The 27,743-nt window shown below is 44.6% G+C and overlaps 1 protein-coding gene across 2 annotated transcripts in view; it reads right to left on the bottom strand.

The window, feature by feature from the left end:
* The window catches only part of BRCA2 (BRCA2 DNA repair associated), an 84,818-nt gene extending 58,919 nt beyond the window's left edge, over positions 1 to 25,899 (bottom strand). For both annotated transcript variants that reach the window (XM_030563082.1, XM_030563091.1), the window contains exons 1-9: positions 25,816 to 25,899; positions 23,258 to 23,365; positions 14,185 to 14,436; positions 12,419 to 12,530; positions 11,474 to 11,523; positions 11,336 to 11,376; positions 10,760 to 10,871; positions 2,000 to 2,055; positions 1,496 to 1,610 (exon numbers count right to left, since the gene is read on the bottom strand). In XM_030563082.1, coding sequence (XP_030418942.1) covers positions 1,496 to 1,610; positions 2,000 to 2,055; positions 10,760 to 10,871; positions 11,336 to 11,376; positions 11,474 to 11,523; positions 12,419 to 12,530; positions 14,185 to 14,436; positions 23,258 to 23,336 — 817 coding nt within the window. In that variant the 5' untranslated portion in view covers positions 23,337 to 23,365; positions 25,816 to 25,899. The remainder of the gene's footprint in view (positions 1 to 1,495; positions 1,611 to 1,999; positions 2,056 to 10,759; positions 10,872 to 11,335; positions 11,377 to 11,473; positions 11,524 to 12,418; positions 12,531 to 14,184; positions 14,437 to 23,257; positions 23,366 to 25,815) is intronic.
* Between the last annotated feature and the right edge of the window lie 1,844 nt (positions 25,900 to 27,743).

Raw genomic sequence — 27,743 nt, 5'->3', positions numbered from 1 at the left:
TCACAACACACCAGGCCAGAGTGCTCAGTCATCTCTCCCCTGCTCTCAGATCCCCCTCAGGTCTGCTGAGGGGTCCCCCATTGTGTCCATGCAGCTGCTGCTGCTGCTGGGGTCAGTTCCTCTTGCAGGAGGCGCTGCTGGTGCCAGGAAGACGTATTGTTTGGCGGAGCGAAGAGGCCAATCAGAAGTGTATGTAAGGAAATGTATGGGTGGGACATTGCCCACCCATAATAATTTGCGGCCCACCCAAACTTACATTCCTAGATAGGCCACTGGTCCAGGGCCACATGAGAATATCACATGTCCTTACATAGTTTACTTAACCACAGGGGGTAGCCATTGGCCCCTCGGAGTCTGAGGTGTCCCAAGTAAGAGCTATCTGAGCAGAATGAGTTTCTTCTGTGGCCCACTGTGAGAGCTAAGTGTCCTTGATGGGCCATCAATACACAGAATTTACATTAAGACCAGACAGCTATCTGGTACATTCCCTGCACTCTGTCACACACCGTCCATCCTTGCCAGGTCTCTTTCCCTCTGCACTCTCCCTTCTTTAAAGGCGGGTCTGAGCATCCCATGTTCGTGCTTGCCCCGGCATGGTTGTCCACGTTCCACCCCTAGAAGTCACACTTTGTGGGTGAGAGCCACCCTCATAATTTTGTTTCTACCCACAGATTCGCACATCATGGACAGCCTGTTTGCCCATTCCCTTTGCTTTCTCTTTCAGTTTGGGCGGGGCCTGCCACTGTGCCTCCCTTTCCTCCTCCATTGGGGACTCTGATTCCCCCCAACCCCACAAACCTGTTCCAAGATCCCTTCTCCTGCTGTGCTGGTGGTGAGGTTCCCTGGAACTGCCTGCTTTTCACCTGAAGCTAGGAGCACTATTTTCCCCAGCCTCTTGTGTTAAGGCATCTGTTTTCACCCTCTCCTTTTCGAGGGTGGTCTTGTCTTTCTCTTGGCTTGTACCTTTATGTCTAGGGTTCTCTGGTTTTCCTACATCTACTCCTTTGCCTCATTCCCTGTTGGTCTTGCTTCCTGCTGTGGGGGACTCTACACCTTTATTTTCCCCTTATAAGGGAAGAGGCTCCAGTCTGTCCCTATAATAACTAGATGCGGCAGTTCATCTACCACCCTATCTGCTTCCACCTAAAGTGCTCTTTGACCGCTAGGGATATTTCTGCACTCTGGCAGAGCCTCTTCTTGCAGTGGATGCATTCTAAACTTCTATATTTACTTTAATACAGTATGAATGGGAAAATAACTGCTACTACAGTCTTTTGTATCCTTTTGTATCTGAACATTTATGGTTGCATTTCCTGACCTCACAACACGTCAGTCTTCTCTCTAAGGTATATGAGTTCTGTATCACTGATCAACAGTCAACTACCCTGAGAGTTTTTCTTGCATATTTTTCTTTTAGTGAAGGTAGCTTAATATTTGAGGCTAAGAAACAGTAAACCCAATAAGGAACTAACAGTATTAAAGTACCAGTGCTTACCATGGTCTTTGACATCAATTTCTGTATTTAAGTTTACTGTCTCTGGTATGGATAGTACATTTATATCATTCTTCTCAGGCCTTTTACCAAGACAGGAGAAAAAGTTGTGCAAGACCTGTAAGCCCAAGAGTCAAATGACAATTATATAATATTAAATGCTCACTAGGATTTACTAATACTTATGATTTTTACAAGTTTTAATGTGTATATAGTTTATGTATAGTAACAAGCGGAGTTTGCATCAGTTCAAAACACAGAAAATACTAAACACATTACATGAAATTATAGCTTGGTTTTACATACTAAATTTTGCAAACACTAAGTATTAAAATGTAACTTGTTTTAAACCATACTGGAGATACCAGAGTGAAGAGAAGAGGAAATTAAAATATTTCATTTTTTTTGGCTCAAGGAATATTAAATACACAGCTATACATGAATCTATAACTATAAATTTAAAAAAAACAAAAACAGATTCAGTATTTCCTGCTTAAATTTACTCACCATAGTCATTCTCTCATCATGTTGCTTTGCTCCAGAAATTGAATCATTTCCTCTAGCTGAAATTAAAAAATAATTCAATTCACTTGTACTTATGTGGCTGACAAAATGCTCTGAAATGTGTAAAATATTTATTTTTGTCTAGTACTTAAACAATTCAAATCTATGGACCAGTCATTTAAAAAGCTTATGGGTGAGATTCTCTCTTGTGCTTTTAAGTGTCCTGAGGGGCTGTTTAAGTTATAGCAATCTCCTTGGACTGCACTCTGCTCCCAACATGCCCCTAATGCTAAGGTTTGCAAATGGGTCCTCTGAAAACAGCCTTATTGCTGTCTTACATAGTTTCTGCCCTTGGAGGAACTTCCTCCAGGCATTATGAAGAGCTTTTAGAGACCCTCTGCACCATTCCAACTCCTATGGATGACATATAGGGACAAGAGTGGTGGTCAAGATTTCACTGTATATTTGGAATACACAGGATATTTGTAATAATCACAGTAAAATAGTATGAGGCTGATGGATTGCAGTAACTATTTGTTTTTATGTCTAGCAAGGTGGTATTGCTTGATAAACCTGTTTCCCTTTTGCATTGTTATTTCTACAGTAGAAACCAAGCCATTAAACACTTTACACATCATTCTTAAATTGACCAATACATGTGGATTCTGAATGGCTCTATGAAAATCACCTGTAAACATATTTTCAAAACAATTATGAAAAAGTTGAAAGACCATCTGGATAACACGCTAATCTTTCACCTCTAGAAACAGAAACAAATGAAACAAATGTGATGGTCTTAACCTAATCACAGAGCTGACATCTACCCACATCAAAAAGGCTGCCATAATTTAGCATGATTGTTTCAGAGATTGCACAACAATGAAGAACTGGGAGTGTTGTCACTCGAAAAGCTGTAACAAGAAAAGTAATGATCTATTTATTAGTCTTCGGCTTTCATACACAAAAATCTTTCCAAAGTTCTACTCCAATGTGCCCTCATCTGGTTAAAAATACACAAATACAGAAGAGAATTTATTAGTGTGTAAATATCATACTTCATTTAGAACACTTGAGCTTAGAGAAAGACTTGAATTTTGCATTTCAGAAAAAAAGAAGTCATTCTTACCCATCTCCAAACAAGCAGGACATCTGTTGGTAGTAAATGAATGAGGGATGGAAAAGAAACATGGGTGGCACAATGCCATCAGTGAGGTGTAAAAGAAATAAAACTAAAAAGATTGCAGCAGAACAAATCACAAATACAGAGGCTGATTTTATGTTTTAAAAATGGGACATCAGATAAAAAAATTGAACACAGGCTATCTACAGCATGTTCTATCATACAATCTTATATGTACTGCTTCCTTAAAACAAATTCAGAACTTCAATATTTTAATCCCTTCACCACTTACTGGACTTGTCAATCATTCTAAAGTGAACTTTAATTCAAATGAATTGACTATTAGGGAAAAATATATATATTAAGTAATATTTGTACAGCATCATAAATAATAATTAAGATGTTGGGAACACTGGACAAGCACTTTTGCTGCATGTACAGGATGATGGACTAATGATAATTTTATACCTATATAGTGTGCTTCTTCCATATATATCAGAGTATTTTATAAATTGATTATACAAACTAAGTATATTAGTTCATCCAACAATGACATATAAACACATTTGAGATCAAACATTACAGCTGTTTGGTTTTGTATTTAATCTGAAAGACCATGTCCCCAGCAGCTCAGTGCCCTTAAATCCATTGCAGGCACATTTTTTCAATACTGAATTTATGGGGCAAATTAAACCTATTGAAAAACCAATATCACTTACTACTGAATCTTATTACTCCTAGAAATATTACATCTAAGTGCTGACCAGGCCTGACATAGTTTAGGTTGACCTTATAAAAATCACAGCTTGAGGTGGTATGGATGCAGGCAATCAATGTAACATATTAATCTTTGTTCCTATACAAGTTGCTATGTTATTCTGTCAGCTAGGATTCTATTATTATATGCCATGAGCCCTGATATAAAGGAACTAGCCTTTAAAAGAGCAACACAGTTCAGGTTCATGTTTTCCTTTCAGGATGATGTTGTGGAAAACATAAGAAAAGACGGTTTCTCACCTTTGTAAATGTTGTTCTTCGAGATGTGTTGCTCATATCCATTCCAGTTAGGTGTGCACACGTTGCGTGCACGTTCGTCGGAAGATTTTTACCCTAACAACACTTGGTGGGTCGGCTGGGCGTCCCCTGGAGTGGTGCCGCCATGGTGCTGGATATATACCCCTGCCGACCCAACCACCCCTCAGTTCCTTCTTGCCAGCTACTCCGACAGTGGTGAGGGGGGGCGGGTTTGGAATGGATATGAGCAACACATCTTGAAGAATAACAGTTACAAAGGTGAGTAACCGTCTTTTCTTCTTTGATTCCCAAGCCTTACCTAGGCGGTGGGGTCGGAGTGAGATGTAGCAGAATGCAAAACTGCTGAGCCAAAGGCTGCATCGTCGCTAGTCTGTTGAACCAGAGCATAATGCGAAGCAAAGGTGTAGACTGAGGACCAGGTAGCTGCGCAACATATTTCCTGGATTGGTACATGGGCCAGGAAGGCAGCAGATGAAGCCCGAGCCCTGGTAGAATGTGTGGTGAGATGGCCCGATGGAACATGAGCCAAGTCATAGCAAGTGTGGATGCACACTGTCACCCAGGAGGAGATCCTCTGGGAGGAGACAGGTAGGCCCTTCATTCAGTCTGCCACTGCAACAAAGAGTTGGGGCGATTTACGAAAGGGTTTCGTCCGTTCGATATAAAATGCAAGCGCCCTACGGACATCTAGGGAGTGCAACTGTTGTTCCCATCGTGAAGAGTGCGGCTTTGGGAAGAAGACCGGAAGGAAGATGTCCTGATTGGTATGGAAGGCCGATACTACTTTAGGGAGGAACGCTTGGTGTGGTCGCAACTGCACCTTGTCCTTGGGAAAGACTGTATACGGTGGGTCCACCGTGAGGGCCCGAAGCTTGGAGACTCGTCTGGCCGATGTAATGGCTACGAGGAAAACTGTCTTCCAGGACAGGTATAGCAGCGAGCAAGTTGCCAACGGCTTGAATGGTGGAGACATCAGTCTGTTTAAGACTAGGTTGAGGTCCCAGGTAGGGGCAGGGCGGTGTACTTGGAGGTATAGGCGCTCCAAGCCCTTGAGGAACCTGGAAACCATAGGATGTGAAAACATGGAGTGGCCACTTTCTCCTGGGTGGAAGGTAGAAATGGCTGCCAAGTGCACCCGCAAAGATGATACCGCTAGGCCCCGCTGTTTGAGAGACCAGAGGTAGTCAGGATGGTGGGGATCGAGACCTTGATGGGAGTAACATTTTGCATTTCACACCAGCAGGAGAAACATTTCCACTTGGCCAGATACATAGACCGAGTGGAAGGTTTTCTGCTACCCAGGAGTACTTGTTGCACTGGTGCAGAGCAACGTTAACTCTGACTGGGTTAACCACACAGGAGCCATGCCGTGAGGTGAAGGGACTGCAGGTCTGGGTGGTGAAGTCTGCCGTGGTCCTGAGTTATGAGGTCTGGATGACGAGGCAGGGTGATTGGGTTGGCTATCAACAGGTCGAGCAACGTGATGTACCAGTATTGCCTGGGCCACGCAGGGGCGATCATGATCAGGCGAGCTCTGTCCCTGCGGAGTTTTAGTAGGACCTTGTGAACGAACGGGAATGGGAAAGGTGTAAAGTAGTTGGCTCTTCCACGGAAGGCGTCCAAGATCGACCCCTGGGAGAGACCTTGGAAGGAGCAGAACCTCTGGCGTTTCCTGTTCTCGCGGGAAGCGAAGAGGTCTATGTGGGGAAATCCCCACTTCCGGAAGACAGAATGTATAATATCCGGGCGAATCGACCACTCGTGAGACAGGAAAGATCTGCTGAGTTGATCTGCCAGAGTGTTCCGAACTCCTGGGAGAAAGGACGCTACCAGGTCTATTGAGTGGGCTATGCAAAAGTCCCATAGTTGGATAGCCTCTCGACAAAGGGGGGAGGATCGTGTCCCTCCCTGCTTGTTTATGTAGTACATGGCTGTTGTGTTGTCTGCAAACACTGAGACACAACGGCCCTGTAGATGTTGCTGGAACGCCCAGCATGCCAGGCGGACTGCTCTTAGCTCTTGGACATTTATGTGTAACACCAGCTCCTGAGATGACCAAAGGCCTTGAGTGCGAAGATGTCCAAGGTGAGCATCCCAGCTGAGAGATGATGCATCCGTCGTCAGGGACAATGGAGGGCTGTGGCGGATGGAACGGCAGTCCTGCACACACCAGGGAGGGTGTCAGCCACCAGTCGAGGGAGCCTAGGATGCTCGGGGGAATGGTGACTACCATGTCTATGGCGTCTCTGCCTGGGCGATAAAACGAGGCAAGCCAAGTTTGAAGGGGATGCAGACGTAGTCTGGCGTGCTTGGTCACGAACGTGCAGGCAGCCATGTGACCGAGGAGACCGAGACAAGCGCGAGCCGAAGTTGTCGGGAAGTTTTGAAGGCTTTGTATAATTGATACTATTGCCTGAAATCGGGGTCGTGGTAAACTGGCCCTTGCGAGATTGGAGTCCAGGACGGCCCCATGAACTCTATTCTTTGTGTGGGCACTAGAGTAGATTTCTCCAGGTCGATCATTAGGCCTAATCGCATGAAGAGGTCCTTGACGAAGCCCACATGACTGGTGACTTGGGCCTCAGAGGTCCCCCGAATGAGCCAATCGTTGAGGTATGGGAAAACAGGTATTCGACAACGACTACAGCCGTGCACTTCGTGAATACCTGAGGGGCTGCAGAGAGGCCAAACGGAAGGACCGTAAACTGAAAATGCTGATGGTTGACCACAAACTGGAGGTACCATCTGTGCGGAGGGTAAATGGCAATGTGGAAATATGCATCCTTCATGTCGAGGGTGGCATACCAGTCTCCGGGATCCAAGGATGGGATGACTGTCCCCAAGGATACCATGCGGAACTTCAACTTTTTCATGAACTTGTTCAGTCCTCGCAGGCTTAGGATAGGCCTGAGGCCTCCTTTCACCTTGGGGATTAGGAAATACCGGGAGTAGAATCCCTTGCCCCTTAAGTCCTTCGGTACCTCCTCTGTAGCTCCCATGGCAAGGAGCGTCCGTACCGCTTGCAAGAGGAATTGCTCGTGAGAGGGGTCCCTGAAGAGGGACGAGGATGGGAGTTGGGGGGGGGGGGTCGAAATAAACAGGAGGTGATATCCGAATTCTACCGTGTGTAGGACCCAACGATCCGAGGTTAATTGGGTCCACGCAGGGAGGAAAGGGGAAAGGCGGTTGTAAAACTTAAAAGGATCCTGGGAGACAACTGGTAAATCGCCCTCAGGCGTATCTTCAAAAGTTCGGTTTGGATCCCGTCGTTGGCTTGGAGGGACCATTATTGTGATCCCCTTGAGGTCCAGACTGTCGTCTGCAGTTGCCATGACCTCGCCTCCTGCCAAAGTCCTGTCTTGGTCTAGGCGGGGGGTAAGGGCGTTGAGGTTGGGTGCGGAAGGATCTTCGTTGAGTCTGTGGTGTATGCATCCCGGGAGAACGCATAATCACCAGATTATCTTTCAGACTCTGTAACCTAGGGTCCGTCTTCTCGGAGAATAGACCCTGGCCATCGAATGGCAAGTCTTGGATAGTGTGCTGAAGTTCAGGTGGCAGGCCTGACACCTGGAGCCATGATATACGCCTCATGGCTATTCTAGAGATAACAGTTCCGGCTGCCGAATCGGCAGCCTCCAGGGAGGTCTGGAGAGAGGTTCTCACCACCTTCTTTCCTTCCTCCAATAGTGCCTTAAATTCTTGGCGGGAGTCTTGCGGGACCAGCTCTATGAATTTCCCTACCGCCTCCCAGGTGTTGTAATTATACCTGCTAAGGAGGGCTTGCTGATTCGCCACCCTGAGTTGGAGGCCCCCCACGGAGTAGATTTTACGGCCCAACAAATCCATACGCCTAGCCTCCTTAGATTTTGGGGCAGGGGCTTGCTGGCCATGGCGCTCCCGTTCATTTACGGATTGTACGACCAGTGAGCAGAGGAGGGTGCACGTATAAGTACTCGTACCCCTTAGAGGGCACCATGTACCTCCGTTCCACTCCTCTGGCCGTGGGTGGAATAGATGCCGGGGATTGCCAGATAGTATCTGCCTTAGCTTGACTCAATCGAATGAACTGTAAAGCCACTCGAGTTGGTGCATCCGCCGACAATATATCTACCACGGGGTCCTCAACCTCCAGAACCTCCTCCACCTGCAGATTTATATTCAGGGCGACGTGCCTCAGGAGGTCCTGGTGTACCCTGAGGTCAATTGGAGGAGGGCCCGATGAGGATGTACCCACCACCGCTTCATCCGGGGAAGAGGAAGATAAAAGGCCCGGGACGAGTGGGTCCTGTATGGTCTCCTGATCATGGGGGATGTCAGGGACCGGTGGGACCTGAGGGTCCGGTACGTGGATGGAAGATTCCTCCGTACCCGCAGGAGGGGGGGCGACTGACAGTGGCCTCTGCCATCCGGTGTTCCGATGGAACAGAGCGTGATGTCACTGCAGGTCCACCTTGGGCTTGGTGATATGCCCAAGGTGTCCAGAAGGACCACTGATGAGGTCCCTGGTCTGGGCCATGGGTCTCTGGAAGACTCGGCTGTGTGTATCCGAATCACAGTCGTGTGCGTAGGAGGCACTGTCCGCGTGTGATGATACTGATGTATGGCGAGATGGCCACGGAGGAGCTGAAACCACTTGGGAAGGGTCTCTGCGTCTGGTTGATCCGTCTCCACACGGTACCAGAGAACGGTACCGGATGCCATACCAGTACCGGGAATGAGACCAGGACCTGTGACCAGAGCGGTGCCAGGTGATCAACCGGGACCTCAAAGCTCTACGTTGAGAGCGGCTGCGAGAGGTGCGGTGCCGGGAGCGGTGCCGGGAGCTGGAGCAGTGCCAAGAGAATCGGGTCAGCGAGTACGACCGGTACAGAGATGGAGAGCGGTACTGGGATTGCGAGTGGCATCGGGACCGGGATCGGTGAAGGGACCGAGAACACCGGTGGGACCTCGATCGTGACGGGTGCCTTTCAGCGGTGCCGAGCGAGGATGGTCTCATCAGGGGAGGTTTGCCCACTGATTGGATAACCCGCACCGGCGGTGCCGGGGGTTGAGGTAGCACAGGCTCTGTCAGGGCAATCAGCTTCCTTGCTGTAGAGAATGTCTCCGGCGTGGAAGGAACAATAAGCTCAACCACGGCGCATGCCAGGGAGCTGCCAGGCACCGGAGTTGACGGCTCTTGCGAGGCTAGAATCAACGGCGTTGAAGTTGTCAGTGCCGTGGCAATTGTCGGTGCCGGGCGGTCTGACTTAGGCGAGTGCTCTGACTGCGACGTAGGCATGGGAGTCACAGGACTCTTGTGCGTCTTGACCCGCAGGGAGAGAGAGCGGTGCCAGGCAGGTCTCTGGGCCGGTGACGGTTGGTGCCGAGGGGCCTTCGCGGTGCCAGTGCACTTCAGTGCTGAAGATGCACTTCTCCCCGGTGCAGACTGTCCGGCGCTCAGTGCCGAGGAGTAAGGGCTGCCTCCATCAGGAGCTGTATGAGACGAAAGTCCCGCTCCTTTTTCGTCCACGGCTTGAAAGCCTTGCAGATGTGGCACTTGTCTGCGACGTGGGATTCCCCCAGGCACTTAAGGCAGGAGTCATGAGGATCTCCTGTCAGCATCGGCTTGTCACAGTTTGAAACCCGGTGAACCGGGCATGGGCTAATCCCCAACTCCTCTTAACTATATACAATAACTACATTAAAGAACTAATAAAACTAAGCAGAAATGTAGAAAATTGAACTATATACACAATAACAATGAAAGAACTAAGAGAAGCTAGGGAGGTAGAGATCAGTAAGCCGCGCTCCACTGTTCCAACGATCGACACGGGTGGTAAGAAGGAACTGAGGGGCGGCTGGGTAGGCAGGGGTATATATCCGGTGCCATGGTGGCACCACTCCAGGGGGCGCCCAGCCGACCCACCGAGTGTTGCTAGGGTAAAAATCTTCTGACAAACACCTAACTGGAATGGATATGAGCAATCACTCGAAGAAGAACATAAGAACAGTCGTGCTGGGTCAGACCAAAGGTCCATCTAGCCCAGTATCTGTCTACTGACAGTGGCCAATGCCAGGTGCCCCAGACGGAGTGAACCTAACAGGCAATGATCAAGTGATCTCTCTCCTGCCATCCATCTCCATCCTCTGACAAACAGAGACTAGAGACACCATTCCTTACCCATCCTGGCTAACAGCCATTTATGGACTTAACCACCATGAATTTATCCAGTTCTTTTAAACACTGTTATAGTTCTAGCCTTCACAGCCTCCTCAGGTAAGGAGTTCCACAAATTGACTGTGCGCTGCATGAAGAACTTCCTTTTATTTGTTTTAAACCTTCTGCCTATTAATTTCATTTGGTGACCCCTAGTTCTTGTATTGTGGGAATAAGTAAATAACTTTTCCTTATCCACTTTCTCTACATCACTCATGATTTTATATACTTCTATCATATCAAAACCAACCGCTAGTGCTCAATTACGGACATCATTTTACAGTAAAGACAAAGCTGTCATACAAATACCATATAAACATCCAGTTCACTCTTCACTCACTTGTTCCTGGGATTATAAGAACATTTAAGTCAAATATGTTAACCTTGAAATACCATGCATTTTTGGTGTTACCTATTATCACCGTTGCACTAATCGTAGGAGGTGTAGCTAAAGAACTTGACCAAGACATATCTGGATCCACTTCTGCTCCCAGGCCTTCAGAAATACACTTTGGTGTCTTAACCTAGAAATACATCAAATAATTTTTAAAGTATATTTTAAAACAACACTCTTGCTTAGATGCCTGGCTGCTGTGTCTTGCTCACATGCTAAGGGTTGTACCGATTACCAGCTCTGGGATCAGGAAAGAATATTTCCCCACTTCAGATCAGCAGGGACCCTAGGTTTTTCTTCCATCTTCTGCTGAAGCACGGATTGCCAGCTAAGATCATCTGGGCATGTTTCACCTAATTAATTCAATGCCATTGAAAGAGGTTTAGGCATTGAAAGTTCCTCAGTATCTTGTTTTATGCCTCTAGCACACAACAGTTTGGATTCTTTTAGTCTAGCTAAACTCATTGGGATCGACATAGGGTATCCGGCTGGAATTTAATGGTCTGTAATATACAGAAGGTCAGATTAGATGATCTAATGGTCCCTTTCTGACCTTAAAGTCTATGACTCAAAACCCAGAAATAAAATGCTTACCTCCAAAAGTTTAGGTGTACAAAACAAGCGTCCACATCGCACTGAAATTTTTTTAAAAATAAGAACATTTAATTAAGTCATCCAATGATCTTTAGAGTAAATATTCTTGTTAGTAAGAGAAGGAGTACAGATACTCACCAGCAATATTTCTTTGTGGTGTTCTATAAATATCCCTTAAAGCAGCTGGACTAAATAACAAAATCAAAGAAAAAAATTGTTACTCAAAGTTAAACGGTAAGCTTTCCTAATAGACATTATTGTACAATCTATTATATTGCCTTCACACACACAAAAATATTTTCAGTTTTACTTTAGCCATATGGGCCATTAAAACATAACTCATGAAATATTTAAGACCCAGTGACTTTGCATGTGATAATTAAAATAAGGAACAATGAAGATATTCCATGATCAGTACCAGCTTCCATGGGTTTATACCACCTGTTTAATAAATGCTTTGATTGAACTGTATTAAAATCTGGCATACAAGCTCATAGTCCAATTGTTATTTTAAATGAATATACTTCACTAAGGAAGTGTTCTACAGTTTCAGATACTTTGGCCTGATTTATCTGGAAAAAAAAAATTCTAGAATTTTGAATGTTGCAGGGACTTGCATCATTTGGTCATAAACTAACTCCTTTACAATACAAATTTTATGAATAGTACATTGTGTTAATATGTTGCAGTTAGTATTTTATGGTCATTGAATCGAATGCTAAGAATTTGTGAAGTTGAGATGTCAACTAAAGCATCCTACGCACATTATGCTGCAGTTTAAAAATAAAAAGGAAATAGAATATTTTAATAAAGTTTCTTAAGAGTCCAACAAACCTAAAACAGGAGGAAATTCCAAGTACAGCTGATAATCCATTTGCAAATCACTCAGCTATGTATATATACTTTAGTTCTTGTGTGTAAGAGATGCAAGACTATCCACTGTTCTGAAACTCTAACGTTTCCATTCTTGTGCTATCCAAAAGTTTTTATAATATAATTTGAATTGAAATATAACCTTCCTATAAAATGTATTAAGTCAAATATATTAAGTCATTTTAAAAAGTGTTAACATCCATAACGTACCTTACATTGAGGGAAGTATTGAGAGGTGAAAATATTTCATTTGTTTGATCAAATTTTGTCTTCATAACATGTGGACTTGTTCTATGCTCTTCGTTAACCAAATTGACTTTGCCTGCAATGTTTAGTATATACAGTACAATAGTTAACCAGATCCTGCATACATAACTATTTTGATTCTGAAATTTAAGAATAAACTTACCTTTTAAAATGTGCTTAACTAAGCCTTAGTTTTTAAAAAGAAACATTGTTCAATGTTACTTACATTTCTAATAATAATCCTTTCAATCAAGTTGGAATACGTTCACAAATAGTAGTCAAAATAACAATACCAAGAATATTTCAGATACATGCTCAGAACTTCAGTTAAGCTCATTCAATAAGCCTCATTCTTTTTAAAAAAATAATTTATTAAATTTAGTCTGTATTTATCTTCACTATAGATTATGTCAGATAGGCAAAGCAGTCAATGTGCAATGTCACTGCATTTCCTGTTACTACAGGAGAAATGATTTTTGCAGGCTATTAAGCTCCTTCACAGATATATTGTACCAGCATTCCCCCCCAGGTCTGCACAAGAAATAAATTTCTTGGATTGACTGAGCTAGCACAAAGAAGAAATATTTTTGGTTTTATGTACAGTGCCAGACAGTACCTATTTGTATTACAAGTTTCTCATGAACAGTTGAGAGTCAAGAATTAGTAAATGAAGAGCATTTCCACCCTGGCCATTGAAACCCTATGGGTTAAACTGTGAACCTCTTAGGTGGTGAGAAGTTACTCATATGAGTTTTCCCACCGACTCTGATGAGACTACTTGTATAAACAACTGCTCATCAGTGTGAGTAAAGAGTTCACAATCTGGCCATATGATATTAAGATATATCCTTGAACCATTACACAAATGTATTGTAAAGCACTGAAATACAAAACAACTTAAATAACCTTTTTAAAATGAGAGGACCATGAACTGCCCTGATTAACATCTTTTGCTATACGATTCTGACTTGCTGAACATCTTTAAAGGCTTTACTGTAGAATCTAGGTATGCCTCTGATATATGTTAAGAGATCCAGCTTCAGCAGAAGCCAATATTGAAAGGAAGGACACAAATTTACAGTAAATGTACAAATTAGATATAGTAGCAATGGCTGCATCAGAAATACCTATGCAGAAAACATTTTTACAGTTCATCTAATTCTGGTCCAAGAGGCATAGATTCTAGAACAGGGGTCGGCAACCTCTGGCACGCGGCTCGCCAGGGTAAGCACCCTAGCGGTCCGGACCAGTTTGTTTACCTGCCGCGTTGGCAGGTTCAGCTGACTGTGGCTCCCACTGGCTGCAGTTCGCTGTCCTAGGCCAATGGGGGTGGTGGGAAGCCGCAGCCAGCACATCCCTCACCCGCGCCGCTTCACGTCGCCCCCATTGGCCTGGGACGGCAAACTGCAGCAAGTGGGAGCTGCGATCAGCCAAACCTGCCAAAGTGGCAGGTAAAGATATCACACCCAATCCTGCAGTGAGCTCTGTGTGCATGGAGCCATACAGAGCTCACTGCAAGAGTGAATTCATTGTAATGAACAATTCTGCATTTATACATGGTTAATTAGAGGGCCTAGTACTGTATGTCTTTTTCGTATTTAATGTCTGTGATAGCGTTATCTATTGCAGTACTAATGGGAAACTATAACAACAAAATATAAAGTCTCTGTTTTAGGGGGTTGTGGGAAGCTATAAGCACACTTTTACTTCAAACAAACCCAGTTACTCACCTGCTTCCATTTTCTTCTGACCCAGTTCTTTTATCGGAGAAGACAAAAGTGGCAATGTTACACTCTGTTCTTTGAAAATCATTGGAGTTGATGCCAACTGGCTATATGTAGAGGGTTTCCCCCTTGGAGTTTTAGTAGCACTTTGATCAAGCCAGCCAGCTCTGTATTCAGTTTTTTCTGATGTTTCAGATTCGTAGGGTGGAGCTTCTGTGCTGAGTTCCTCAAACCAGTTGAGACTTATCAGTCCTAAGTCTATAAAGAAAAATATCACATTTTTATTTGTAATTTAACCTACTCTTTTTATATATATATATATTTTTGAAGAACCCTATCTTTATGATAAATTGTTGTCTGAACTCAAATCAGTTTAATGTTCCACGAAGGACATTATACAATAGCTGAGATATACTGGACATTTAAACCAGCCTGTTATAAAATACAACAACACTCCGCTAACCATATACTTTTATATTATAGTACTTCTTCCAATTTTGATGTTGACAAATCAAGTTTTGTCAAAAAAATCAAAGAATGTTGACCAACTACTACTGTGGCTTTTTACCAAAAGAACAGTTACCCTTCAGTAACCGTGACTCTTCAAGATGTTGTAGTCTGTGTGGATCCCATTGTGGTGCACATAAGTCTCATGCACATGACAGCTTACTTTTTTTTATTTTATTTATTTATTTATTTATTTTGGGAACAGCGGTGTCAGCCAGGACAGCACACTTACACTGTGCCTCCTTGTGCTGCCATATGAGGGCATAAAGGGCACAGGAGTCACAATCTTCCCTTAGCTCGCTCACAGCTCAGAGCCCATGTTAGCTGAAACTCTAAAAACAGGAAGGAGAACAGGTTGTGGCATCCACACTGACAATACCTTGAAGAACCAGTTACTGTAGGGCAAAGCAACCGTCATTTCTTCCTTGAGTACATGTGGATCCCACTATAGGTGAATGGCAAGCAGTGTCATCTCTAGATAGTAGGAGTATCACAGCTGCATCAGTCAAGTAGAGATAGGAGTACTGCTCTTCCAAACTTGCCATCTGATGTACTAGCTAAATCCAGTGCATAATGCTTGACAAATATGAAAGGGTGGAGCCATATGGTTGCCATGAAGATTTCAGATGTCAGTATATTTCAGGAGCAAGTAGAGGATGTTGCTTGTGCTCCGGTGAAGTGAGCCTTAAGAGTGAGAGGCACATTGCCTAGCTGGTAACCCAGTGAGATTTAAAGCATAAGCCATTTAGGCAATCTTCGCAATAAAATAGCCTGGTCCTTGGAGCAGCCAGCTATGACCACAAACAGAGGCGGGGACCATCAAAAAATTGCTATCAATATCACATAGCATGTAGCTGCTTCTCCTCTGGAGTGGAATGTGGTTTTGGGAAGAACACAAGAAAGCTAACTCATTATTTTAAGTGGAATTCAGAAGTTACCTTTGGAATGCATTTTACATGAGGTCTCAGTACTTCTTTGTGTTTATGGCATTAAGTATATCGGAGTTCTGTCATGAGCGCCTGAAGCTCACTTACTCTTCTGGTAAAGGGGATGACCAACAAAAAGGCAATTTTGAGAGTAAGATAATGGATGGAGCATTCCAATAGGTGCTAGAGGGGGAGGGGAAACAGGGGGAGGAGAGGGGCTCCATAAGTAAGTTTTAAGAGGATGTTGAAGTCCCATGTTGGAGTAGGTACTTTCCTCATGGATTGTATGTTCTAAATAGGCAACCAACCTAATTCTCAATTACTGAGGGACAATCTCCACTCATTGATATACTTTGCTTTCCACAACCAAATCTCTGTACAACTTTTCATGAGTGACGTACCCAAGTATTCGGCTTCTAATATCTAAACTGTATTGTTAAATCTATTCACCTAAATTTGGATTACTGCTGATTATGTACTCTCTGTATCATATGACTTTTAAAAACTAACTTTATATTTGTGGATAATCTAAGCACTATACCCAGATGTACAGACACTCTTTTCCCAATCTATATTATATATATATATATTTTTAACATTAACTTTAATAAAAATTTTAAATCTCACCAGTGATTAAGTATGCATTAGACTCTTTAAGAAATTCTAATACTAACAAATGGGAGACGACTAAGAACAGTGGATGATACACTGATAATGCTCCCAGCTGGATCCTGATGTAGCTAAATGAAAATCCAGAGTGTTTCAGCTGCAGCAAATAGTCGAGAATCTTCAGTAGCGGGACCTGGAGCAGATCTTGGCCATGTCGGGCTGCCAATGTTAACAACCTTATTCATTTGAAAGTGTGGATAGCTTCCTGCTCTGTGCCAATGTTTCCTGAACATGCAAGGAGCAGTCCCTTTCTGTGATGCTCAATCAGCCAGCAGCCAAGCCATCTGGTGTAGTAACTTTGGGTCTGGGTGGAGTACTTGAGTCTGATCTTTGACAACAGGTTTGGGCAACCCGAGAAACTGACTGGTGGTCACGTGGACATCTGTATCAGGTCTGTCAGCCAGAACTACCTTGGCCATCAGAAAGCTATGAGCATGGCCTGTGTGATGGTGCACCTCATAACGCTTTATGGAAATATTATTATGAATATATATATGACATAACTGGAATATGTTTTATGCTACATGTGCCATGTAACATATCTCTGTAAAGGTTATGATCAACTGAATCTATTCATCCTATATGCATGTGTGCATCATTTTTGTATTCCAAGTTATAACTATTGGCTGCGTACTTGCTTGATTTCTAAGTAGCCGTAGCAAAGCATTTGGTCAGTTTCTTGAGAAAGCAATGTGCAAATTAAGAGGATCAGTTTTGGGACCAATCTTATTTAACCTTTTTATTACTGACCTTGGCACAAAAAGAGGGAATGTGCTAATAAAGTTTGCGGATGACACAAAGCTGGGGTGTATTGCTAACACAGAGAAGGACCGGGATATCATACAGGAAGATCTGGATGACCTTGTAAACTGGAGTAATAGTAATAGGATGAAATTTAATAGTGAAAAGTGCAAGGTCATGCACTTAGGGATTAATAATAAGAATTTTAGATATACATTGGGGACACATCAGTTGGAAACAACAGAGGAGGAGAAGGACCTTGGAGTATTGGTTGATCACAGGATGACTATGAGACGCCAATGTGATATGGCCGTTAAAAAAGCTAATGCAGTTTTAGGATGCATCAGGCAAGGTATTTCCAGCAAAGAGGAGGTGTTAGTACCGTTATATAAGGCACTGGTCAGACCTCATCTGGAATACTGTGTGCAGTTCTGGGCTCCCATGTTTAAGAAGGATGAATTCAAACTGGAACAGGTTCAGAGCTGGGCTACTAGGATGATTCGAGGAATGGAAAACCTGCTTTATGAAAGGAGACTCAAAGAGCTTGGCTTGTTTAGCCTAGCCAAAAGGCGGCTGAGGGGGGATATGCTTGCTCTTTATAAATATATCAGAGGGATTAATATTAGGGAGGGAGAGGAATTATTTAAGCTTAGTACCAATGTAGATACAAGAACAAATGGGTATAAACTGGACACTAGGAAGTTTAGACTTGAAATTAGGTGAAGGTTTCTAACCATCAGAGGAGTGAAGTTCTGGAACAGCCTTCCAAGGGGAGTAGTGGGGGCAAAAGACATATCTGGCTTTAAGACTAAGCTTGATAAGTTTATGGAAGGGATGGTATGATGGGATAGCTTAATTTTGGCAATTGATCTTTGATTATCAGCAGATAAGTATGCCCAGTGGTCTGTGATGGGATGGGATCTGAGTTAGTGCAGAGAATTGTTTCCTGACTGCTGGCTAGTGAGTCTTGCCCACATGCTCAGGGTTTAGCTGATTGCCATATTTGGGGTCAGGAAGGAATTTTCCTCCGGGGCAGATTGGCAGAGGCCCTGGAGGTTTTTCGCCTTCCTCTGCAGAGTGGGGCATGGGCCACTTGCTGGTGGATTCTCTGCAGCTTGAGGTCTTCAAACCACAACTTGAAGACTTCAATAACTCAGACATAGGTTAGGGGTTTGTTATAGAAGTGGATGGGTAGGGTTCTGTGGCCTGCTTTGTGTAGGAGGTCAGACTAGATGATCATATTGGTCCCTTCTGACCCTAAAGTCTATGAGTCTATAAGTGCCCAATCAAGAAACACTTAAAGGACAATGAATCTTGGAAGGCTACAATCCACATAAGAAATCTACCTGAGGACATTCAGGGTAGCATGTAAACAATGGCTGCTGACTGTAAAAACTGAGTCATGTATGGACATGTTAACTTGTCCATGTGACTCTAAAACTCCATCTTGGAGCTGGACTTTGCATAGGAGAGAGGAAGGGGTCTCCACCCACAAGAGAAAGTCTATTTAAACCCCTGGGAGACCCCTTCATTTTGGTCTTCAGATGGCTAAAGAGAGAGCCTCTCCATCCCCAAAAATACCTGAAAGAAACTGGAACAAAGGACAGTAACTACAGGCAGTGTGAGTGATTGCTGGACCCAGACTAGAAGGAGACTAGTCTCAGAGGAATTCCAGTAAGCTTCCGTTTACAGATTTTTAATCTGTATTCAGTTTTCTTACTGTATTAGACATAGTCTTGTGTGTTCTATTTTATTTTGCTTGGTAATTCACTTTGTTCTGTCTGTTACTACTTGGAACCACTTAAATCCTACTTTTTATATTTAATAAAATCACTTTTTACTTATTAATTAACCCAGTATGCATTAATAGCGAGGGGTCGGGGGCAAACAGCTGTGCATCTCTCTCTGTCAGTGTTATAGAGGGTGATGAAGAATTTATGACTTTATCCTGTATAAGCTTTATACAGGGTAAAACAGATTTATTTTGGGTTTGGACACCACTGGGAGTTGGGCATCTGAATGTTAAAGACAAGAACACTTCTTAAGCTTTAGGGCACATGGCTCAGACCCTTGGTCTGTGTTGGAGCAGACGGGCATGTATGGCTCAACAAGACAGGGTGCTGGAGTCCCATGATGACAGAGAAAGCAGGGGCAGAAGTAGTCTTTGCACATTAGTTGGCAGCCCCAAGGGGGTTTCTGTGATCCAACCCATCACAGCCTGGTCTCGTCTAGCTTTGGAAATCACCATGGGGATTAACAGAATTGGTCGGATGGCATATAGAAGGACTTGATTCCACTGCAGAAGGAAGGCATTTGGCAATGCTCCAAGAGTCATGCCCCCTCTGGAACAGAAGTTTGAGCATTTGGCATTGTCCTTGATGGCAAACGTGTCTGTTAGCAACATGCCCTACTGATGAAATATCAACTTGACAGCAATTTCTGCAGTGTCCTCTCGGGGTTGGCGATAGACTGCTAAGGAAGTTCAATGACTTGTTGACTCTTGCAAGGTGCAAAACTACCAGGATTATGGCATGTAAATCACCAGCTTAAAGCTCTAAACTATTATATGCCGTTCCATATCTCTTGCATCTGTAAGTGGTTCAGGTGTGCTCCCCAGCTTGTTCCAGATGCAGCAGTCACTAATGTCCTGGATAGTAATGGGGCCACAAAGGGCACCCCTTTTAGGGCATTGTCAAGATGCAGCAAACAGTTCAGCACCATAAGGACACAAGGGAGTATTAGAACCTTCTTTGTTGATGACTTTGCAGAGGAATAGACTGACCAGAGCCAGAACTGTAGCAATCTCCAGATAAGTCTGGCAACCAGCATCACATAAATATAAGAGGGCACATGGCATAATGCTGCAAGGTAAATCTGTAACACTGTAGCCAGATGAAATTTACTGTATTCAGTAGAGTCTGAAGGGAGAGGAATCTTTCCTTAGAATTCGTAGGGTCCAGGATAGATTCTATGGCCTCTCTCTTTGATGAGATAAGTGAGGATTTATCATATTTCTCCAAGATCCTCAGTTGGGCAAGCAGCATGAGGGCACAACTGAAACTTGTTAGGGTCTCCTGATATGATCTGCCTCTAATAAGTCGGTCAGCCATATATAGATAAATATAGATATAGATATATATAAAGGCAGTACCTTGTATTGGTAATGGTTTGATCTCAGTATAAATCTCAGAAATTCCTGTGGGCTGAGTAGATGGCAAAGTTGAGAGTCACAAATCAGTCATAAGTCTGAAGTGATGAAATGGTGAAGGCAAGTGTTACCATCTTGAATCTGAGGCAGCATATGAATTTGTTTAGTCTCTTAGGTCTAGCATAGGACAAAGAACGAGGGAATGTCAGGAGTAGAAGCCTCTTCCCCTTTATTCCTGGGGAACCTCTTCTTTGGTTCCTAGATGAAGGCCACTTCTTTTTGTGGAATGCTCTCATTAGTAGGGTTCCTGAAGAGAGACAGAGAAGGGTGTGGCTAGGTGCTACACACAGCAATGGATGAGGTAGCCATGGGTGAAAACATCCAGCATTTATTTGTCAGCTGTAATCTTTGACCATGCCTGATTGAAGAGAGTAAGACAATTTCCCCAGGCTGACTCTGAAATGGCCTTGATGGGGCTCTCAATACGCATATCAGGCCTACTCCCTCTAAGAGGGAGCCTGGCATGGGACAGAGGACAACGACAGGTGCCTCCTAGTGTGACAGGGCCACTTTCCAGGTGGGTGTTCCAGTGGGTGACTGAGGGAGTAAGACAGTATTCTGTGTCTTTGCGAGAGCTGATGCCAAAAGGGCTTATGATATGGCACTGAAGTACAGATCCCTAAAGATCTCAGCATTGCACTTGAATCCTTGAGGGAATGGAGAGCACTGTCTGTCTGCTTGTGGAAGATCTCCATGCTCGCAAAGAGTAGGTCTTCTTTTATCACCCGGACTTATTTCAGAATCCCGGATGCCCATAACTAGGAGACCTGATGCACTATGACTTTTGTAGCCATGGATCAAGCCTAGCTCCCACCCCTCGGTGTCAGAGTTTGGAAAACTTGGTTTTGGAGGATTGCTTCAAGTCCTCCTTATGATATAAGCCCATTATGCACTCTGAACCGTGCTTGCACTCAGTGCAAGTGTGATAAATGAAGGGCGGGGAGAGCTCCCTTTTAGGGACACCCAACCAGCCAGTTAGCTACGAAGTCCCTCTTGGTGGCTGCTTGCTTTACCTGTAAAGGGTTAAAAAGTCCCAAGGTTAAAAAAAAAAGGGGGGGGGAGTGGACACCTGACCAAAAGAGCCAATGGGAAGGTTAGAACTTTTTAAAATAGGAAAAAAGCTTTCCCTTTGTCTCTCTGCTTTTCTCCGGGCTAAAGGGACACGGAGCAGCAATGCTATAAGAAGAGATGCTGTGTAAGGTTTGAATCAAGTATGAAAAAGTATTTTCCATACCTAGAAGAAATAATTTGGATAATGAAAGTTTAGACAGACTATCAGGTTTATTTCTTATTTTGGTTTGTGGATCTCCTCTGTGCTAATCCCTGATGCTTTTGTTTGCTTGTAACCTTTAAGCTGAACCCCCAAGAAAGCTAGTTTGGGTGCTTAATTTTTGGAATTGCTTTTAAAATCTAGCAAATGCCTAAATTCCAGATGTATTTTCTTTCTTTTTGTTTTAATAAAATTTACCTTTTTTAAGAACAGGATTGGATTTTTGGTGTCCTAAGAGGTTTGTGCGTGTTGGTTGATTAGCTGATAGAAAACAAAGGAGATTAGCTATGGCTTTCTCAGATCTTTGGGGGCGGGGTTAAGCGTACCTCACAGGGAGGAATTCTAAGTGCTCCTTCCTGAGCTCAAAGGGGGTTTTTTTTGCATTTGGGTGGTGGCAGCGTTTACCAAGCCAAGGTCAGAGAGAAGCTGTAACCTTAGGAGTTTAATACAAGCCTGGAGTGGCAAGTATTGATTTTTTAAATCCTTGTGGTCCCTCATTTCCTGCACTAGAAGTGACAGAGTGGGGATTCGGCCTTAACTGCAAGTATGCCACCTGATGTCTGAAGTGGACTGTGTGGATGCCAGGTCCTGTTGCTGTGGAGTCAGTGTCAATGCATTCTGCACCAAGGCCATAGGAACAGGGATTTTGGCACCTTTTTAAACTTCTCCTGGCTGGATCCAGATGTATGCCAGCTTCAGCTCCAGCCTGGAGACTGTCTTTTCTTCCAAACCAGATGTGACTTTCATAGATTACTCCTAGAGATTTAATTTGAGCTTCATCTCTCTCCATTTTGGGGTGTGGGACAAGAAGTAGAAGCAGATCAAGCACTTGTCAGGGATATGGACTTCCCAATGAAGCAAGAGACATCTGCTGTGCTTGTCATTAAGGATATAAACTATCGCACGACAGGCATGATTTAAACCCTATGGGTTTAGAGTGCTACGCCAGTGGTTGGCACAACATTTTTCACTCCCTAGTTTAAGGGATTGTACAGCAGGTCTTCCCCAGTCCAAAAAAATTAAGAAAACAATGAGAGTGAACAATTTTTTCATGAAAGGGTTGAGTTTTAAGCTAAAAACTGTGTACACTGTCCAGGTTCCAGCTCACTGCCATGGGGAAAAAAGGGGAAGTGAGGGAAGGTTGCAGTCATTCCACCCTTTCTGCGCTCATATGGAAGCATGAGGTGGTACAAGGCACATGCACAGCACCGATACATACTACTATTAAAAAAAAGTTCTGAGTTTGTATGCATGTGGCACATATGAATCTTCAGTAGAATCCACGCTGAAATATACTCCAAGAAGAACAGTGGTTAAACAATAGGTTTGTTTTACAGTTAGAAGGGAAACTGGACCCATTTTGCTAAAACCAGCAATATAGGAGTTTAAAAAATAAGAAGTCCTTCTCAACATGAATAAATCACAAAATACAGTATATTTGAAAAAAGAATGACCATTAGCACTTCTGAGCCTAGAGCTGGAGGCAACTTAAAAGTGAATAAATTTTAACACTGATATATAAGAGACTAAGATTAAGTATATTTAAATATTAGAGCATTTATTAGTCTTGAGCCATTATTAAAATCATTTGGAATTACTACCACATCTTGTGGATAAGGAACATAAGAATGTAAAGAGACAACCAAGTTAAACTCAGCTCTTCATTGGGACAGAGTTTATTGTACCCTGAAAATGCCTCTGATTACAATATGCTTTCAATATATTATTTATTTTAATCAAATGAAATAATAGCTGTACCTGATTCACTGCATCGTGCCTTAAATATTTCAAAGAAAGTTGGTCTTTCCACAGGTTTGTCAGCCATTTTCTTTTCCATAACATCACCAGTATGCTTGTTAAAGAAGCCTGTAAAATTATATCAAAATGCTTTGATACTCAGCTATCCCTATGGCACTGGCAGGAGTCCATGGCTTTCATTCCCATCAGGGGTCAGCAACGTGTCCATACACAGACACAAGTGTCCACGGTAAAAATTTTGAGGTCCACGGTAATTTTGCAAAACATTGAATGACTGAATGACATAACACTCCTACCCCACCACATCCATCACTAAGGGTTTGGCTACACTTGAAACTACAAAGCGCTGCCATGGGAGAGCTCCCGCAGCAGTGCTTTGAAGTGTGAGTGGGGTCGCGGCACCAGCGCTGGGAGAGCTCTCCAAGCACTGCACGTACTCCACCTCCTCGAGAGGATTAGCTTACAGTGCTGTTTTTTCACACCCCTGAGCAAGAAAGTTGCAGCGCTGTAAAGCCCCAGTGTAGCCAAGGCCTTAGTACAGTAATTTTGTCAAGTGTCCATCACACAACATGGTGGTGCTGACTCGTTATTCCTTTTTTTTGCTCCTCAGGGAGTGATGTAAGGCAGCACACACTTAGCCCAAGGGAATGACCTTTCAAGCCAATTAGTTATAGTGATAGATTATAAAGAGGGTTACATCCAGTCCTGTTTGGCAGAATCACAGCTGCAGTGTATGTACTCAACACAATAATGGGCATGGCATAAAAACCTAGACAAAAATAATATGATCGCCAGTGTGTGAATTTTCACAGCAGGGAAAGAAAAAAACTCAACTCTATCACAGAAGACGAGAACACCATGCAAAATATAGAATACTTTGGTAAAGTTTTACACTAAATGAATGAGTGTTCACAATGATTCTTGATGAATAAGGTATATCACTTTGTATATAACTAGGACATATACACATAGTGAAATCTGAAAGGCTATTTTTGCTGGCAAACGCATCCAACAAATAAAAATGTGATTGAAATTGGAATGCAAGCTAAAGAGAGACTGCCAATTTCCAAAACACACATCTAAGTTGTTGATTTTTTTTTTAGAACTACTGCTACAAGTAACAGCTAAGATTAGTGTAGCAATTTTTTCAGTTTATTTACTTTGTGCAATTAAACTATTTTAAGTAGGGTCTATTTTATTCTTTCCTTTTGGATAGCTAGTCTGTCAATTTCAGCTATCTACATGGGTCTCTCTGAGTATAGGGGGAAAAACATTTTTTAAAAAGGGAAAATGTTATTACAAAACCACAAAAATTGGCCAAGGAACTCAAAAGTAAGAGTACTTGAGAAGTACTCGTAACTCCTTTAGATTACTAAATTTAAAGTGAAGTCCTTTTAATTTCCAAATGTTTGACTCTGAAAATTTTTGTCACGTGCATTTATGTGACGCTATCATGTAAAACAAGTTTTATAAGACTGTTGACATTATTTTACACCACATATGTCTGTAACATTATCACTAATGAACCATGTCATTCCTCAATTTGCCTTCAAAACCCCTGCACAGAAAATTTACTTTTTGGGGATGCAAGGATGATAGTTAGCAATGTTCAAAAAATGCATTTTTATTTTATTTTATTCAGAAAAATTCTATGTTGTCTACACAGGCACAGAAGTGAGCCAAATCCCAGTGTGGATGACACTTGAATCTTGCCTCAGAAGTGCTTTGTAAAGTTAAGTGTACATTCATCTGCTCTAAAAATAACAGGTAGAGACCCGTTTTATTTGTGCTTAGTTTCTCTGTGACCCTGTACAAAAGAACACCTGATCAGACATCCCTCAAACTTCTTTTCCTTTCCCTTCCTCAGGATGACAAGAAACCCCTTCACTAGGAACCGATTTTGAGAGTCTGTATTTCAAATGTAATACAGATGGGAGGAAATAACTTGGCCCCCCTCACTTCCCTCTAATACACAGTGCCTGTTTATCCCTCACGGGGGGGGGGATAGAGGTCTACAGCAGGAATCATCTCCTACATGCGTTAGTACAGCCCCCAGCATCCTTCTCCCACCAATAACGCTCGGGATGGACTTTAAATATCAGTATTTCCAACCGGCAGGAAAAGGGAGGCAGAGTGACTGGGAGTCATCTGGGCCTCCACTCACCCCTCCCTCGGCCACTACGGGGGTGAAGGACGGAAGCTCCCAGGGATCATCCTGTGCGTGTCTGAAGGGGTGACGGCTCCCCCCCCCGCAGGGAATGCAAGTCAACAACTCCCCCGCCCCGCCCCGCCCCCAGCGATGCCGCTCCCCCACCCAAGAGCAGCCCTGCCTCCGGCGATGCCCCCCCCCCGACTCAAGAGTAGCCCCCCAAATGCACCTCCCCCACATCCCAATAGCAGCCCCGTCCCCATAATCTCCTCCCCACCCCCCGAGCGGGACGGGCCGCTGCAGTTTCTCAGCCGGGATGGGGCCACCGGGGCCCCGCACAGGGAAGCATCAAGCCCCGCCGAGCCCTCCCGCAGACGCCAAGCTAGCCTGGGACGCCCCCCCCACTTGCCTCAGCGCTGCCGCTTCCACAACATTCATTCAACGCACCCAAGCGCTGGCGCCAAATCCCCTCGCGCCTGCGCCGCGAAGGCTGTTTCTGACGCCACAGCGCCTGCTTGCTACTGCGGCTGCGCCACAGACTGGCGGGGGCTGCGCAGCAGCGCGATGCTCTGGTCCCAGCGCGGCGGTGAAATGAAGGCTGAGGAGTGTGAGGGAGGGTTTAGACGGGGAGTTGATCTGTTATTGTCAGCTCAAAAAACACCGCGACATACATCCCCCTAGAGAGCGTCACACAGCAACACCCACGAGAGAGACTGTAACACACAGCAACACCCCAGAGAGAGGGTGTAATACACACAGCACCACCCACGAGAGAGAGACTGCAACACACAGCAACACCCCAGAGAGAGGGTGTAATACACACAGCACCACCCACGAGAGAGTGCAACACACAGCAACACCCCAGAGAGAGGGTGTAATACACACAGCAACACCCCAAAGAGAGGGTGTAATACACACAGCACCACCCACTAGAGAGAGAGTGCAACACACAGCAACACCCCAAAGAGAGGGTAATACACACAGCACCACCCACGAGAGAGAGAGTGCAACACACAGCAACACCACAACACAGCAACACCCCAAAGAGAGGGTGTAATACACACAGCACCACCCACTAGAGAGAGAGTGCAACACACAGCAACACCCCAGCCCTGGGCTCTCACCTCCACCCCCTGCCGACTCAGCCCTGGGCTCCCCTCCCCCACTAGTGCTCCCCCCTCCCCCACTAGTGCTCCCCCACCGTTCCCCCCTCGCCTCCAGCCGGTCCAGCATTGGCAGGGTTGGGGTAAGCAGCAGGGCTCCCAGGCCGTGCCTCAGTCCAGGGTCCCTCCAGCCAGGGCTCCTGCCTCCAGGAGCAGCCGGGACCCAGGAGGGCAGAGCCGGGGGCTGCCCTGGCAGGTGGCTGTGGAGCCGGGATAGGGTAGCCCCAGAGAGCAGGATGCAAGTCCTGCACGGCAGCACCCTGCCCTCTGTGGCCCCACTACTGCTGCTGCTTCTGGCCGCTCTGTCGCAGTCACTGGGCGGCTAGGGCTGCTTTGCCCAGCCCCGGCGGCAGTGCTGGGGGGTGGCTGCCCTATGGCACTTGCAGACGGCTCCATGTGCCCCACGGGGCGGCCCCCAGCCTGCGTGTCCCCCACTCGGAGCCTGCCTGGCCCAGCCACGAGGTGTGGCACTGCTCCCCCCGGCGCGAATGGCAGCGGCCCCAGAGCACCCCCCCCCCCACGCACAATGTGCTGCTGCTGCCAGGGCCAGCTCTAGGCTTTTTGCTGCCAGAAGCATACAAAAAAAAAAATGGCCAGAATGCCACCCTTGAAAATGTGCTGCCCCAACCACGTGCTTAGTTTGCTGGTGCCTAGAGCAGGCCTTGTGTAACCCACTGGTAATACGTGTGTTTTCTCCCTCTGCAGTGGCTGGTCCACACAGGGGAAGATAGACTACTACAGGTATCAGTTACTCCATTAGCTCAAGTGGTAGAAGTCTGTACAGTGGATGTAAAAGTCCCAGGTGTGCCGATGACCTATGAGGAGGGTCAATGTCGTTATAGATGGTAGAATTGCCTGCTTTAAAAAAAACACCAAAACCTGAAATTTCCACTTTAAAATATAAGCTATGATAAAAGAAAGATAATGTAGCAAAGTTATGTACTCAAAATCTAGGAAATTCTAGTGTTCAGGGTTCCTGTGCAATCTTCATTTGGCTGCTTGTGTGTATATATATCTTTAATTACATGATCACATACTATTTTTCCAGCCATATCCCTATGTCATTCAGTGCACACTATGGATGTTGCTCACTGAATGAGCCGCTATTCAATATTTCCTTTTATTCTCATCCCTCAGTGTGTGGCCTCACCATACGCTAACTACAGAATCATTT

The sequence above is a fragment of the Gopherus evgoodei genome, chromosome 1 (genome assembly GCF_007399415.2).
Source record: "Gopherus evgoodei ecotype Sinaloan lineage chromosome 1, rGopEvg1_v1.p, whole genome shotgun sequence".
NCBI classification, from domain to species: domain Eukaryota; kingdom Metazoa; phylum Chordata; order Testudines; family Testudinidae; genus Gopherus; species Gopherus evgoodei.
Note: the sequence above shows the minus strand (reverse complement) of the source record. Positions and strands in the feature narration are given on the sequence as shown.